Here is a 15126-nt window from a genome sequence, read left to right as displayed (position 1 = left end):
TTTAAGCTAATTGACTAAAGAACCAAAGGCTACAGAAGGAAACTTTTTTTACACAGAGCATTATTGTGATCTGGAACGCACTGCCTGCAAGTGGTTGAAGCAAATTCAATAGGAATTTTCAAAAGGGAATTGGTTAATACTTGAAGTGAAATAATTCACAGGGTTATGGGGGAGCAAAGCTCACTGGATAGCTCTACAAAAAACTGGTAGGCAAGATGGACCAAATGTAGTGTCTCATTCTATGATTCTATAAACAGTTATAAACAGTGTCCATGTGCACAGCAACTTTAACTGACCAGCTAAGACATGAATCTAGAGTGCAAGCAGTCAGCAGTACTGAATAGCAACAAATTGCATTTATTTATAACGTTTAACATGAAAACAAAAGGCCCAAGGCACTTTCATTGAGACATGGGTAAAATGGATGATTTACAAAGAAGGAGAGGTTAGGCAGTTTGGGTCGGGTCTAAGTGGTGGGTTTTACTGAAGGTGTTAAAGGAGGAGAGATGGTGGTGTTCAGGGAGGAAATTCCAGAGCATGAGGTTTGGGTATGGCTGCTAATCAATTATGTGCCAAATCCTTAACAATCAGTGAGCAACACCACAGGAGCTCCTCTGAAACAAACTTGGTGTCATAGTGACTGTGTAATGTTGGCGGTGAGATAATGCAGCAAGTTGCAGCAGCAAGTGCATAATGGCAGGGAATGTGGAATGCCTTCGCTACCTCCATTGTGCTAGTGTTCAGTTGGTATCAGCTCAAAACAATATTGGCAGTGGGTTCAAAACAGGTCCCCCACCCTGTCTCACCCATAGGTGGTATGTGACACATTGGGATTGGGGTGTAAGAAAATCAGGAGACGTCTATCCTCACAGAAAGTACCAAAAAAATGAACGTCCAACATCAGCATTGAGAGTGACAGGAAACAAATTTTCACAAGTTGGCACAAAGACGTACATTATACAAATGAATAATAGTTGCTTGGAGTGTGTTACAGGCTGCACCACAAACTCAAAGTTCAGGTGATGTCATAAACCACAAAGCAAAGCCTGGGCTGTGTATAAAGTTATCTGAACCCCAAAGTTGGATTATGATATTGTAAAACACCAACCAAACCATCTGTTTCTTATATATAACATATACAATGTTCTGTTGCTGCTATGACTTGTCTGCTCTGCTACTGTTGGCAAGTTCTGGTTTATTTCTTCCTCTGTCGCTGATGGGAATGCCGCCCCAATGTTTTGTTATTTGGGTCCATTCATCACAAGGCAACATCACATGACAGGAAGAGGTGAGACAAAAAAACTCATTATAACATGTTGCCAAAATATTCCACATTATAACAATTTTAAAGTATGTTGTGTATATTATGTAGTTAACAGGTGCCAAGCTTGAATTATACACACATGTATGCTTATGTACAAGACTCAAAATGAAAACATACATGCTCGTTTGTAGTTCTCCCCCTGAACGTTAGTTATTTTGCACAATATATTAAAGGTGGTTTTGTTAAAATCCTATTGTGAAAATGGGTGTTGGTTCAGTATGTGTAAAAGCTATTAGGATGAATGATTTCAGTATCCTCTTTTGGACCTCCCTTGATGAATATGTGTTATCTTGAGTCATACCAACCAGAAACATCCCAGTTTTAATTTGTGGTCTGTGCTGAGTCAGTTAATGTTTGTCAGGGGTGATGTTCAAATGCTACAGTGGTCCTCAGTGCCCTTGGGATAGGGAGGGCTTATGTTAAACTGAGCCCTTACAGCAAATGAATGACGACTTTCAACTATATATATATAGCACCTTCAATGTAGAAAATTGTCCCAAGGTGCATCATGGAGCTGTAATCAGACAAAAATGGATACTGAGCCCCAGAGTGAGGTATTAGAAAGGGTGGTTTGGTCAAAGAGTAGGTTTTAAGGGTCTTAAAGGAGAAGAGGGAGGTGACGAGGTGAAGGGGTTTGAATTTCAAAGCATGGGGGCTGAGATGGCTGATTGCTTGGTTGCCCATGGAGGGGAAAAAGGGGTCATGGGAGTTGGGGAGGGGGTGTGGCGGTGAGGTGGGGGTGGGATGGTGGTAGTTGGGGGGGGGGGCATGCACAAGATGCCAGAGTCCAGAGTTGGAGAAATAAAGAGTTCATGGAAGGAAAAAGAAGAGAAGCTTACAGGGAAAGGCCATGAAGGAACTAAACACAAGGTTGAAACTTTTAACCTGCAGGTCTTGGGGAACCACAGTGTAGGTCAGGAAGGACAGGCTGAGTGAGGTGGAACAGGATAGAATATGAGCAGCAGTGTTGAGTAAGCTGGAGTTAATGGAGCTTGGAGGATGATCACTATCAAGTGGTTCCTCTTGGAAAATACATGAATATAGATGCTGGGTATTGGTCAACCCTTATGGTTAAATAGCTAAAACTGATCTTCTAGACTCACATTTGAAAAATGGTGACTTAAGTGTGATTCAGGAGAGTGCATTAGCTAAAGTGGGCCAGTGTATTTTGCAGTTGTCGTTCATGCTTCGGCAATAGTTTATGGTGTTGCTTCTATTTTAGACCAATCCTGTTCCTGAGCACTGGTGGTGACCTGATCCAGATGCCAAGTTTTATCTATGCCAGTGGTGAGTTACCAATGCGGGCACTGGAAGGTCTTATTTAATATTTTAATTTTATTTAAATGGTATGTTTTCCATTCTGTGTAAGGGTCAGGGGATCTTTTTCTGAACTAAGTGGCCAAAATTACTTGGGGCTGAGAAAAGCATCAACGAGTCAATGAAGACAAGATGCTCCTTTCTAGCATTCGGGAATCCCATACTCTCACACTGGCAGATAGGGATCCTCCATGTAATTGGATTGGTGTTGGGGGGGGGTGGTTGGTGGAGGGGGGGGTTGGGTGGTGGGGAGGGTGGTGGCAAACTGTGATATTCCTGGCATCAGCTAAATTCCAATGCTAGTAAATGGTACAGCGGAGAATAGAGGCACAGAACCAATAGAGAGGAGGAAGGGGAACAGAGGGAGAGAGGAGGAAGTGGAACAGAGAGAGAGGAGGAAGGGGAACAGAAAGATAGGAACAGTGGCTTACTGGAAATATAGGGAGAAGTGCAGCCATGAGTGAAGTGAATAGGGAAAAGGGATGGGGTGAGAAAGAGAGGAGAGGGAGATCAGATAGAGAAAGAAGCATTAAATATAAAGAAATCCTATATAAAGGTTTTCATTTATTTGAAAATCTTTTATAAAGGCCAAATTTTGGAAAAAATACCAAAGGAACCATCGAAATTCAACATTTTTTTGTGGGATAATTTTTCCAGACTAGCCAAAAAAATAAATCTCAGCACTTGGATGCACTTTCAGGAACTTCTGTCAGTATCTATGGCCAGTTCCCACATATCCTCCACCTTGCTACCTATGTCTGATCGCAGTCCTGAGCTCCCTTCCTGCCCATGGCCTAGTCCTGGTTCCTGCCACTCATGGGCTGACCCCTTTCTCGGCCTCCTTTGTCACTTTTGGCCTCAATCCAAACACCCACTAAGTTCTTTCTGGCTGTTTCAGCGTGATTCTTGATCAACTCCCCTGGCAATTTCCAAAAACCAGGAAATGAATTGGTCAGCATCCCTTCCCTGGATTCCTACTCTCCCTGTAATCATCGTCCATCCTTAATCTTCCACTGAAATATTAGCAGCACATTAATTACAATGTTTTTATTACAACTAGTCATCTTGTGCCTCGCTAGCCAAAGGCAACACCCCTCCCCGAACCATAAAATGTATTTATTGTTTTTATAATTGAAGTTCCCAGTTAGTTATCTCCCAGCAAGGAGTGAAAGTGTATTCAATTATACTCATGAACTTAGTTGAATTTTGCATATTATATTGATTTATTATTTGATATATTTATGCTATATTAGGTATATCATAATTATCACATGCATAGTGGTATTAAAGGACCAGGCAACATACTTCCTCTTATCTACCATCACCTTGGTATTGTACAGCACATAAAATAAAACTTGCCTTCCTTAAGAATAAATCCAAGCTGTTACAAAATCCTTCTATAATCAGACTGCCATAACTCTCTAAAATCAGCCAACAAATATCAAGAATCAATTAGCAAAACTGCAAGAGTTAACAATACGAAGGAGGGCAAAGGTGATGTTGAAAATTGCACAGGGTCTGGGTACGAGTGTGATTCCTGAACAAATGCCACCTTAGCCACTGGGAGTCGAGCTAAGAGTAGGCACAAAGTGGAGAGGCAGTAAGGGAGGAGTCTGAGTATCCTGGCCCAACTTCCATCAAATAAGGAATATCTCAAAAATGCATTTCCTACAAGTCCTGCAGATATTGTAATCATGAGCAAAACGAGTTTGCCCATTTTTGAAACCAGTTTTAAAATTGCTGCACCTGGGCTAATTTCACCTCGGGTTCTTTGCTCTCGATTGGAAGGTTACGCCGATTCTGTTCATGTGGTGAATATTTCCAGCATTTTTGCTTTTACTTCTGCATGTTCATCATCTGATTTCAACAGAACTGTACAAACCTGCTGTGTAAAACAATTCCCAGCCTTTGGTGATCAGTGTCACTCCACTGCATTCACGAATGGGTTACCCTTTTATTAAAAAAAATGTAACAACTTTACTTGTCTTTAATTAAACATGTTTTTGCTTTTATTTCTCCCATCTTATTTATATCGATAAACGTTGTCCTTACTTGAGGGGCAAAGAAGTAACTTGTTTGGAACATCAGTTAGGAATAAATACAGCTTTCTGGAATAGAAAAGCTACACGCCAGAAATGTAGCCAAAACGTTGGAACCCAAAAGTAGCCAATGGGCGACAGAGGATGGCGAGGCCCCCACGTGGGTCGGGCCGGGCGAGCGGCGTTGCCATTGGTCGGCGGGGCGCTGGTAATTGACGAGTTGCGGTGAAAACATTAGATTTCACTCCAGGAAACCGCGTGTCCTGATCTATGCCAGTGTAAAGTCTTCGATCGGTCCTGCCTTAGTTTCCTTCCACCACCACCACCACCACCACCAACCCACCCACCCAGTCCGCCCCCCCCCACCCAAAAAAAAATATTTATTTACCATCTCTATTTTCTCCCCGTTTTTGCGTGTGATTTATTAATCTGCCTTTCTTACACATCAGCCAGGACGCCGGGAGGAGAGAGAGAGAGAGAGAGAGAGAAAAGGGGGGGGGGGGGGGGGGGGGGGGGAAGAGAGAGAGAAAAAAAGTATCCGACATTACTGACAGATTTATGAGCCAATTGCGAACCATCGCCTGAAGGCTACATGATTTGATCCCGGCAGAGAAGAAGTGCTTGTTTGAATTAGCCCATCTGAACAAAGGGATCCAGGGGATGTACAACATTGTATTAGACTGTGTTTGATCGCGGCTGTTTTTTTAAAAAAATAATATTATTTGGGGTGCTTCTAATTTAAGATTTCGGCAACCTGGAGGATTTACTTCGTTAGCAGCACCGCGAAAAAATGTTTCCTCACAACCGTTCGTCGGTAAGTGCTTTGGTCTTGTTCCTGCATGAAAGGGTACACTGAGTCGCCGCTTCCGTACACTGCGACTGTCTCGTTATATTGTGGCCTATTTTTCTTGTCTCTTCCCCCAGATGAAGTTAAAGTGATACTAACACGGGGAGGGGAATTGCTAATAGGCGATTAGTTCGGGGTGTGAGTCTCTCACATTGCGAACCTCGCTTGCAAGTGTAAATACTTACATGGCAGGGTTTATAATTTTTCGGAAGAGCGCCTTTACGGGAAGGGTCATTTTGTGTGTGTGTGTGTGTGTGTTGTTGTTGCTGCTGCATTGTCCTGGGTTTGCCGGGAAGTCAAAAACTCCAAGTAACAACTGGAGAAAATGGAGATGGGTTGTCCCCGGGGGGAGGGAGAGAGAGAGGCGCTGGGCACCCACATAAAGAGAATCAGTGGATTCCGACTACAAGTGAATTAGCTTTTAATTTGTTTACACCGTACGGTAAAGCAATTTGGGACTTTAAAATAAAAAAAACCCATCCCGCCCACAGTTTTACAACGCCTTGCACTCTAAGCCGAGGGGCATGTGCCCTACACGTGTGGGGCAACGACCGAAGGGACGGCTTGCTCCAATTACAGTCAGTTGTTTACATTGGCATCTGGGGGGTGATAGAGGTCAGATAATTCTGGGTGCCTGTCACAGTGCTGTTGTCCGTGCAGTGACTTACCCCGTCCTTGTATTCCCTTGTTAGTTGAAAGCTGACTGTCATACTTGCCTTGTGGTTATTGCAAGTGTTTTTTTTTCTCTCTCTCTGTCTCTCCCCCTCCCTCCTACCGATCCATGGAGGATGACACCACCACTCCTTAAATGCTATGTCGGCCACATTTATATTAGAGCAATGGCGAGTATTGCTGTTAGGACTTCAAAATAGAAATCTGGCATTGATTTCCTTGCTGGGACACGGTTCTGTTGGGAGGCTAGTAGTTGTTCATCACACAGATGCACTTTGAACAGGGGTTACTGAGCAGGGGCCCTGTTTGTGTACTGACCTGTACCCTGGCTTGCCATTTAGTGTACCAGCAGCCCAGCCAATTGGAATTGTAAGGGTGAAACTAAGACATTTCTGCATGAATGAGCCCAAATTTAAAATGGCCTTCCTTGTTCGTAGACTCCTACAGGACAGAAGGAGGCCATTCAGCCCATTGTGTCTGCTCCAGCTCTTTCCGCATAGCCCGGCAGATTTCTCCTCAAGAATGTGTCTAATTCCCCCTTTTTTTTCATAAGTTGCTATTGAATCTGCTTTCACTGTCCTTTCAGATGCAGTAACAATTTCAGATCATCTTGGCTCACTGAGGCTATATTTTTGCCCCCACCCCCCTCTGTTTAGTAGTTTTTTTGTGAAAGGTGGCACCTTCCTGGTCTGTTGGCTTGCAGATGGTGTTTGTAATATTTTAAACTGTATTTTCGGTCTTAAGTGTGATGTAGATATGAGTATGAATATGAAACCTTTTTGGGATATATCTATATTCCTACCGTGAATTGTGTGGCAAAATGGTTAGTGTTCCACATGAGGTCCACAGGTTGATTGTTTCCAGTTTATATTGTGAAAGGAGCATAAGAATTGGTGGATTGATAAAAGGCCAATCTAGTTTACCATCAACCCTCCTGTTAGTTGCATAATATAATGACAATGGGCTTGTTGGCTACCATAGGTAATCAATCTCTGTCACTCAGTCACCTGCCCCCGACATGAAGCAAGGTAAATGTCAGTGGTGGGAAGTATGAAACCCATCGCTGGAGAGGTGGGTTTTCATCCTTGGGGTACTGTGTGGGCTTTCCCTCGTGGAATGGGGAGGAAGGTTGGGGAGTGTGAGGGTCCTGCCAAGTTGTTCAAACAAAAGGTTGTGGAAATCCATAATTTGCTCCCCCAAGAGACTGTGAATGCTGGTCCAATTGAGATTTTCAAGACTGATGTTAAATGATGCATGACAGCTTTTATTTATAGAGCATATTAACATAATAAAATGTCTCAGCTCTACACAGGAGCAATATCAAATAAGATTTGACACTGAACCACATGGAGATATTAGAACAGGCTCTAAAAGCTTGGTCAAACTGCCAGCTTTTAAGAAGCATCTTAGAGGAAAGAGAGGTGGAGAGGTTTAGGGAGGGAATTCCAAAGCTCGGAACTCAGGCAGCAGAAGGGATGGCCACCAATGGTAGAGGGATTAAAATTGGGGGGGGTGCACAGGAGGAAAGAATTGGAGGATTACAGAGATCTCAAAGGGTTATAGGGCTGGAGGAAGTTGCAGAAGGAGAGGGGGAGGGCAGGGGGGGAGGGGGAGGCAAAGCTTTAGAGGGATTTGAAAATGAGAATGAGAATTTTAAATAATTGACGTTGAGGTACAGATTAGCCATTTTCACTCTGGAGTTGAGTCTGTATCATGTGTGAACCTATATTGGTCTCATTAGAGATTTGGCTTGTGGAGGTATATTTTGCTACCAAGTGATACTGAAAGTGAAATGGGCACATAACCTTTTTATTTGCCAAGCAGTAACTTAAATTGTTTTGAAACATGTTCTAGTGTTCCTTGGCTTTTTCCCATGCTTGCACCAAAGACTATGCAGTCACTGGACCATGCACTAAAGATATGGAAAATATAGGGCTTCAGTGAAGGGAATTGATTGGTCGGGGCTACCAGGTGTCTGTCCCAAACCAACCTGCTTGGAGTTGCTCTGCAATGAAGCTAATTCATGTATTCCAGGGTGCTTTGTGCCATTTGCTGTGCGTGGGCTATTTGCTGATGGATGAACTTGTTCAACCCAGACGTCTTGTATCCTGCGCGCGTGCTGGATACACAAAAAGGCAAAAATGCCTGTGAATGGTTGCCTACTCTAGAATCGTTGTTATGTAAACAGATCGACTGGGTGGAGCAAATATATTTGGATGAAACTTGTGAATTGGCTGTTCTGTGTGTAAAGGAAAATGAAGTTGGATAATATTTCTGTTTTAATCATGTGGCCTGTCTTAAGCGATTTTTCTTGTGAACAAGAAATGAATGCTATGATTGATGCACTGCTAGAATGGATAGAAGGCTATGTTTCTCTTTCTCTCTTAAAGAGTTTCTCACATCAGACTGTTATTCCCCCTCCCCCAAGCTGTTGAGCTTGCAAACCTGTGTAAGCCTTCCTCTAACTTGTTGGTCATTGCTGTGTAATTTGGCCCCCTATTTCCCCCTTTCCGGATTGAATCCCCTGGCAGTCACCATTTTAAGAGTTATAAGCATATGGCTTCATAGGAGGTGACCTCTTTGAGCTAAACAGGAATCTCTTCATTTCCCCCTCTTGTCTGCCCCTCTTCATGTCTTCAGCTTTCTAACTGCTGAAATAGGTTTTCAGTAACCTTCGGCGGAGAAGAAAAGAGTTGACATTTCAAGTCCTCATGACCCTTCAACAGAACTAGGTGAATCCAAGGAAGGGGTGACCTTCTGCCAGACCTGCTGAGTTTTTCCAGGTAATTCAGTTTTTGTTTTGGATTTCCAGCATCTGCAGTTTTTTGTTTTTATTTCAGTAACCTTCTCCTGTTCCATTTCTCACTCCTCAATAGCTTTTCAAAGTCACCATCTCCTAGCCTAATGTTTCCTTTGAATGGCTTTAAGAACACTTTTTTTTCTTTGATCTCCATATATTTATCTTACTCCTATTTTCTTTATTGCCCCCCCCCCCCATCTGAGACATTGACCTCTGCTGGGCAGTGGCAGCCATGGCTCATATAAATTGCCTTTCATCATGTGTGAATCTACAGAGCAGGCATTAACCAACTATGTACAGCTGTTGAGGACATCACAGCTGAGTCTGTCCTGTCTACACCTGCACTTTTCAGCAGGAGTTGCTGGATAGTAATCAGAAGTGGGAAGCCTAGCTGCTTTTTAATCTGTCTCCCCTCCCTAGCCCAGGGGCAAAGTGCCAATTGCTGATATCAGCTAAAGGAGCATAGACCTGGGATTGAACCTGAGACCTGCTGCTGCATATTGTTTATTAGCACACTACAAGGTGCACTTATACCTAAAGTCATTGGGGGAGCAGCTCCCTCATTTTCTCACCCATATCCCTCTCACCATACATTCACATAGAAATATTGGATTGTAGCAAAATTAGAGTAGGATTGCTACTTGATATTTCACAGAGGTTGCACCACAACTGGTCCTTTATTGGATTAGCAGATGAAGCACTTGACACGAAAGTGATAATTCTCATTTGCATGTAGTTAACCAGCTACTGCAACTCTTTGTAATGATGGCTGATTGGATTTCTTTTTCCAAAACCAATACAGTAAACCCACTCATATGGAACTCAATGGGTCAGATTTACACTCACTTAGCAGCAGGCTTACATTTAGTGATAAGAGATGAGTAATTCTCGATACTTTTGGCAGAATCCAGTCTTGTAAGTGACCATCAGGATGAGTAGTCATCCTTTCGGTACATCTATATATAATGGCCTTATCTTGCATGTTTAATAAAGCTTCAGACTTGCCCTGACATAGCCTAAAGTAATTGATAATAAAAATTGGCATCTGATTTTTTTCAATGTTGTGGAATAACACCAGCTTGGCTCTGTAGTAGAATTCTTGTCGCTTAGTCAGAAAAGGTCATGGACAGAAGCCCTATTCCAGGAAATGAGTACATAGTCCAGGCTTGACATTTCAGTGCAGTAGGAGGTGCAACATTGTTTGGAGGGTCTGCCTCTCTGATGACACGTTTAAACTGGAGTCGCATTTGGCTGTCAAAGTTTATCATGTAAAAGATCTTGCAGCACTATTTCCAAGAACTGAGAGTTTTCCCAGTCTCCTGGCCAGCTTTGCTCCCCCAGTCATCACTTCCACCATGCTGCCGAAGACAGATTGGCCAACCATTGCTCTCATTGTCTGTTTGTGGGATCTTGCACTACACAGATTTGCTGCCTTGTTCACCTTCACAACCATGCTTCAAAACGATTTGTAGTCAAGCTGCTATTTAAGGGAAGGCCTCAGGCCTACCTTCTGATCAGGGATATGCTTGACTGTCTGCAGAATGCACTTTTCCAAAAATCAGGTACAGCAGGAGTGCCTTTTACTTTTGTGCAATACATTTCTTGAGCCCCCTGGAGCCTTGAGAAGCCATCTTCTAAAAACTTAGATCCATGCTGCCATTAATTTGCATATATCACAAGTTGCTGATTGTGTGCTGACAGAACGTAGTGTCTAGGCTTGGCATTCGTCCACCTAACATTCTTTCCTCACCTAGTGTGCTTCTGATGATTGACAACTTGGGAGGATTTGGAAGGGAGGGTGAAGAAAAGACAGCGTTGGTGGAATCTTTTGCACAGGGTTAGTCTGTGCCTCTGTCTGCACCTCCTAGTAGCTGCCAGAGTAGCAGAGGCCTGGGAGTATTTTGATTGTTCGGACCAGGAAAGGGTGGATGTTGTTCTGTGTGCAACATTGGAATTGCAGTCCAGAACTGGAGATAAATTAGAAAGATTCCTTTCACACTGAAGTGATATTTCAGACCTGTATTTCTTCACATCTCAATGCTTTGATTGAGCAGTTTGGTCTTCATTGGAGAAGGCAGTCTCCTGCCATTTATGCCTAAATTTGGATTGGATTTGTCTGTGCACATTGCTGTGTCTACTGTGCAGTCACTTCTGACTTATCACTGTGGCTTAAATTAGTTTCCCAAACCCATTTCATCCCTGCTAAATCTAGGTTACTTTTAAAGTCAGTTTTGTGGTGAGTGATTTTTATATATAGTCAAAGCCTGTGTAGGTGGAACAATATTAAGTACCCAAACTGCACCAGTGTTGACTGACTGACTGACTGAGGCTATAGGTATTTTTTGGCTTTCCCTCATTCTTGCTCATCACTAGAGTGATTGGGAAAGCAGTTGAGTATACCACAAGCATCTTCCAGTCTTCTAATGCGAGACTTCTGTACAACACAATTGACAAGTATAGTTATTATCAGATGAAAGGATAGTGTGTGTTTTCTCTGCTTAGACAATCCGAGTGAAAATGGATGGAACTCTTGACATGTTGTAGTACGAGTTTAAAAGCTAGATACTGATGGGATTTAAAGCAATGACTTGAATGACGTGAAGCAATTGTCTTGCCATACTGTGTTACTGAAAGTGCAGTTTTTCTACTTATTTTAATGGCTTCTCAATGGGTAGGGATGGGAACTTCCCTTGCGTACAATGGAGTGATTGAAGCGAGTGAATGAAGATCTGACTTATATCAACTGTAACTGTGTCTTCCTCAATTTCCCCCCCTAACTTCAAGCTGCAGCCCCCTCTGGTATGTTGCCCAAGTGACTGATCTTGACAGGCGAGTATAGACAGTGAGCATTGGTGAGCTTTGTGACTGCAGAGGGTATCACAGCCATGCCCACTCTGACCAGATATCTGTATCTGTAGCTGCATGCACTTTTCCTCAACAGCAGTCACTGGATGGAGATGAGGAATTGGAGCTGTGGTTAACCTCCACTTCCCTTTTTGTACCTCCACCCCTCCCTCTACCTATTAATATTCTGGGTGAGATTCCTTAAGTCATCACTGACAGAGGAGACAGAACCTAGGCTCTTATTTATGGGCGGTGTTCCATGGTATACGTGAATGAAATATTGATGGAATCTAGCTGGCTGATGAAAAGGGTGCACTGCCGGTACAGTTGGTGAAGCCTGTGCTTTAAAACAATATTTGTTGAACTAGGGCCTGTGCTGACTTTCCAGGGGTCTGTGAAATACAAACATATGAACAAGGAGCAAGCCATTCGGCCCCTCGAGCCTGCTCACCCATTTAATAAGATCATGGCTGATCTGATAGTAACCTCAAATCTGCATCCTGCCTACCCCCGATAACCTATCTTGGTAACCCTTGCTTACCAAGAATCCATCCACCTTTGCCTTAAAAATATTCAAAGACTCTGTTTCAGGAAGAGAGTTCCAAAGACTCATGACCCTCTGAGAGAAAACTTTTTGCCTCATCTCCATTTTAAATGGGCCACCCCCTTATTTTTAAGGAGTGACCCCTAGTTCTAGATTCTTCCACAAGAGGAAACATCCTCTCTACATCCACCCTTTCAAGCCCCCTCAGGATCTTGTATGTTTCAACCAAGCCACCTCTTATCCTTCTAAACTCCAGAGAATACAAGCCTAGCCTGATCAACCTTTCCTTGTAAGACAACCCACCCATTCCAGTCATTAGTCTGGTAAACCTTCTCCGAACTGCTTCCAAAGCATTTACATCCCTCCTTAAATAAGGTGACCAATACTGTACACAGTACTCCAGATGTGGCCTCACTAGTGTTCTGTATAACTGAAGCATTATCTCCCCACTTTTGTATTCAATTCCCCTCGCAATAAATGAAAACATTCTATTGGTTTTCTAATTGCTTGCTGTACCTGCATACTAGCCTTTTATGATTTGAGCAATAAGACACCCAAATCCCTCTGCATCCCTGAGCTCTGCAGTCTCTCACCATTTAGATAATCTTTTTTATTCTCCCTGCCAAAATGGACAATTTCACATTTTCCCACATTATACCCCATTTGCCAGATCTTTGTCCACTCACTTAACCTACCTATATCTTATATCTATAGTCTAGCAGTGTGCACATCTGCAGCGGTCAGGCAAGGTGGATGCAGAGTGTGGCACCCATATGTACAGAGCAGGTTGGCCGTCTCTGCTCGGAGGAGCGCTGATGTGGCAGGAAGATGGCAGGTAGACCTACAGTTACTGGGGCTGGTGGTGAGCACCAGGTGAGTTCATCCTTATTCAAGAGAGGGGAGCTTTCAAAAATATTGAAGTACTATGTACTCCAAGGTGCCAAAAGCCAAGTTCGCCCAGGTATTATGAGCATATGTAGTAGAATTTAGATTGGATTCGGGGGGGGTGGGGGTGGGGCTGGATTTTCTACTAATCCATTCAAAAAGCAATGTTTCAACCAAAAAATGTTTGAAAACCACTGGTTTAAAACAGTGAGAGGTGAACTGTTAGCCCTTTAAGAAGGGTGGCTAGAGTGTGGAGTGCTGGGCTTTTGTGGTAGTGTTTTGGAATGAATGTCATGGATGCTATTACTCTGCTGCTCAGATAATAGCTTCTTTAAGCTCTCTAGTTCTAAATGATTTGGTTGCAGTTCGCCATCCACTATCCACTGCATTTATACAAATGGTTGCTGTGCTCCAAGTTACTTGTGAACTGACCTGCTTGCTGTGTGACCACATTATGCTTGACTACTTTCTTGTCAGATGTGATGAAAGGGATACCATGCTAGTTTACCTGCTAAACCAATATAAGAAACACACACATGTTTTCAAAAGGCAGAGTGGTTTGTAGTCTGCCACCAGCATTCCTACATTTAGGAATTTCTAATTTGCGAGCTAAAAAAATCTTGATTTTTGTTCTTACTGGTGCCAGCGAATGATAATTCAGCAGGCTTATTGAAGTTTCCCGTGCTATTTAGCTTGTTGAGATTCTTTACCATTCACTGTGATCTCTGTGGCGGGTGATACTTTGCATGAATATATCCCAACCTATTTCTATCTCTCTCTAGGTTCCACCATCTGCTACCCCAGCAGCAGCATCCCAAACATTAAAATTCACCTTCCCAGAAACATTGGATCGGATTAAGGAAGAGTTCCAGTTTCTGCAGGCACAGTACCACAGGTATGGATGGATGCTGCCATGCGTCTGGTGGCTGGGGTCATCTACCATTTACGTGCTTTTATGTCTGTTTGACACTAGGGGGCACTGTTTTCACATGCTGTGGCTTCCTTTTACTGGCTTGGAAACAAGTTAATGACCAGATGAAATCTGCACTTAATTGAGGCAAAACTTGACGATGATGTGGCTCCAGCCCCCTCCTTCCTTCCCACCTAGTAGAGATAGCTTTTGAGAGCAAATCAGTTTATTATTGCTGCACCAGATTAGAGCCCACAGATTCTGACTTTCTTGGCTACTTACAATTTGCCTTTTCAACAAGTTGGAGTTGCCCTTTTCAATTTTGGATCGTATTAATCCTTAGCATTTAAAAGGGCATTTAAGAGATCATGTATCCGTCTGTTTTTTTTTTAAAGTTCTGAGGGGGAAGGAAATGTAGGTTTGACATTGATTAAATGTATGCAGCACATATCCTGTGACTCAGCCCTTCTGTGTTTTTAAATTCCTGGATGCTACTTATCATGCACAGTGGACCTTGGTGCAGGTCACAAGGGCTTTCTCTGTAGGCTGCATAAAGTGTCATTGTCACAGTTTCCATATTTTCTTGGAGTGTGTGGGGTTGGCAGGGTGGGGGGAGGAAAGTAACATATTATGGTTCTTAGAAGGTTCATGAGTTAGGTAATGATTCTCTTTTATAAACAGTTAATGATGCTCGCTGATCTCACTTAATGACTGTCTTTGGGCAAACAATCCCAAGCTACGCTTTGTCAAAATACAGACAGATTTAACTCGTGGGTGCAGTTGACTGCGCACTGCTTCTGCACGGGCTTGGGTGTAATTGCACATCTTTTGACACATCTTCCCATAAATTGGACTCAACTGAGCTGTCCATCAGGCTCTTGACGTGTCCCAGTCGCTCGCTTAAGCTGCTTCTGCAGCTGCGTGCTATTACCATGTACATAATA

The 15126-nt window shown here is 43.1% G+C and overlaps 1 protein-coding gene and 1 long non-coding RNA gene across 5 annotated transcripts in view; one reads left to right on the top strand and one right to left on the bottom strand.

Annotated features, from left to right (window-relative positions):
- Nucleotides 1–334: 334 nt before the first annotated feature.
- LOC121287246 lies at nt 335–5140 on the bottom strand. Its single transcript, XR_005945164.1, has 3 exons — nt 5069–5140; nt 4524–4592; nt 335–1213 (listed from the first exon to the last, which is right to left on the bottom strand). It is a non-coding gene; the product is annotated as an uncharacterized LOC121287246 (long non-coding RNA).
- Nucleotides 5141–5203: 63 nt separating this feature from the next.
- The window catches only part of LOC121287469 (transducin-like enhancer protein 1), a 163492-nt gene continuing 153569 nt past the window's right edge, over nt 5204–15126 (top strand). For 3 of the 4 annotated variants that reach the window (XM_041205383.1, XM_041205386.1, XM_041205379.1), the window contains exons 1-3: nt 5204–5494; nt 13102–13260; nt 14055–14167. In XM_041205383.1, coding sequence (XP_041061317.1) covers nt 13216–13260; nt 14055–14167 — 158 coding nt within the window. In that variant the 5' untranslated portion in view covers nt 5204–5494; nt 13102–13215. The remainder of the gene's footprint in view (nt 5495–13101; nt 13261–14054; nt 14168–15126) is intronic. The other variant, XM_041205380.1, reaches the window with a different exon arrangement.

This window comes from Carcharodon carcharias, chromosome 14, assembly GCF_017639515.1.
Source record: "Carcharodon carcharias isolate sCarCar2 chromosome 14, sCarCar2.pri, whole genome shotgun sequence".
Classification (NCBI taxonomy): domain Eukaryota; kingdom Metazoa; phylum Chordata; class Chondrichthyes; order Lamniformes; family Lamnidae; genus Carcharodon; species Carcharodon carcharias.
The sequence above is the reverse complement of the archived record's forward strand: the minus strand, read 5'-3'. Positions and strand labels throughout refer to the sequence as shown.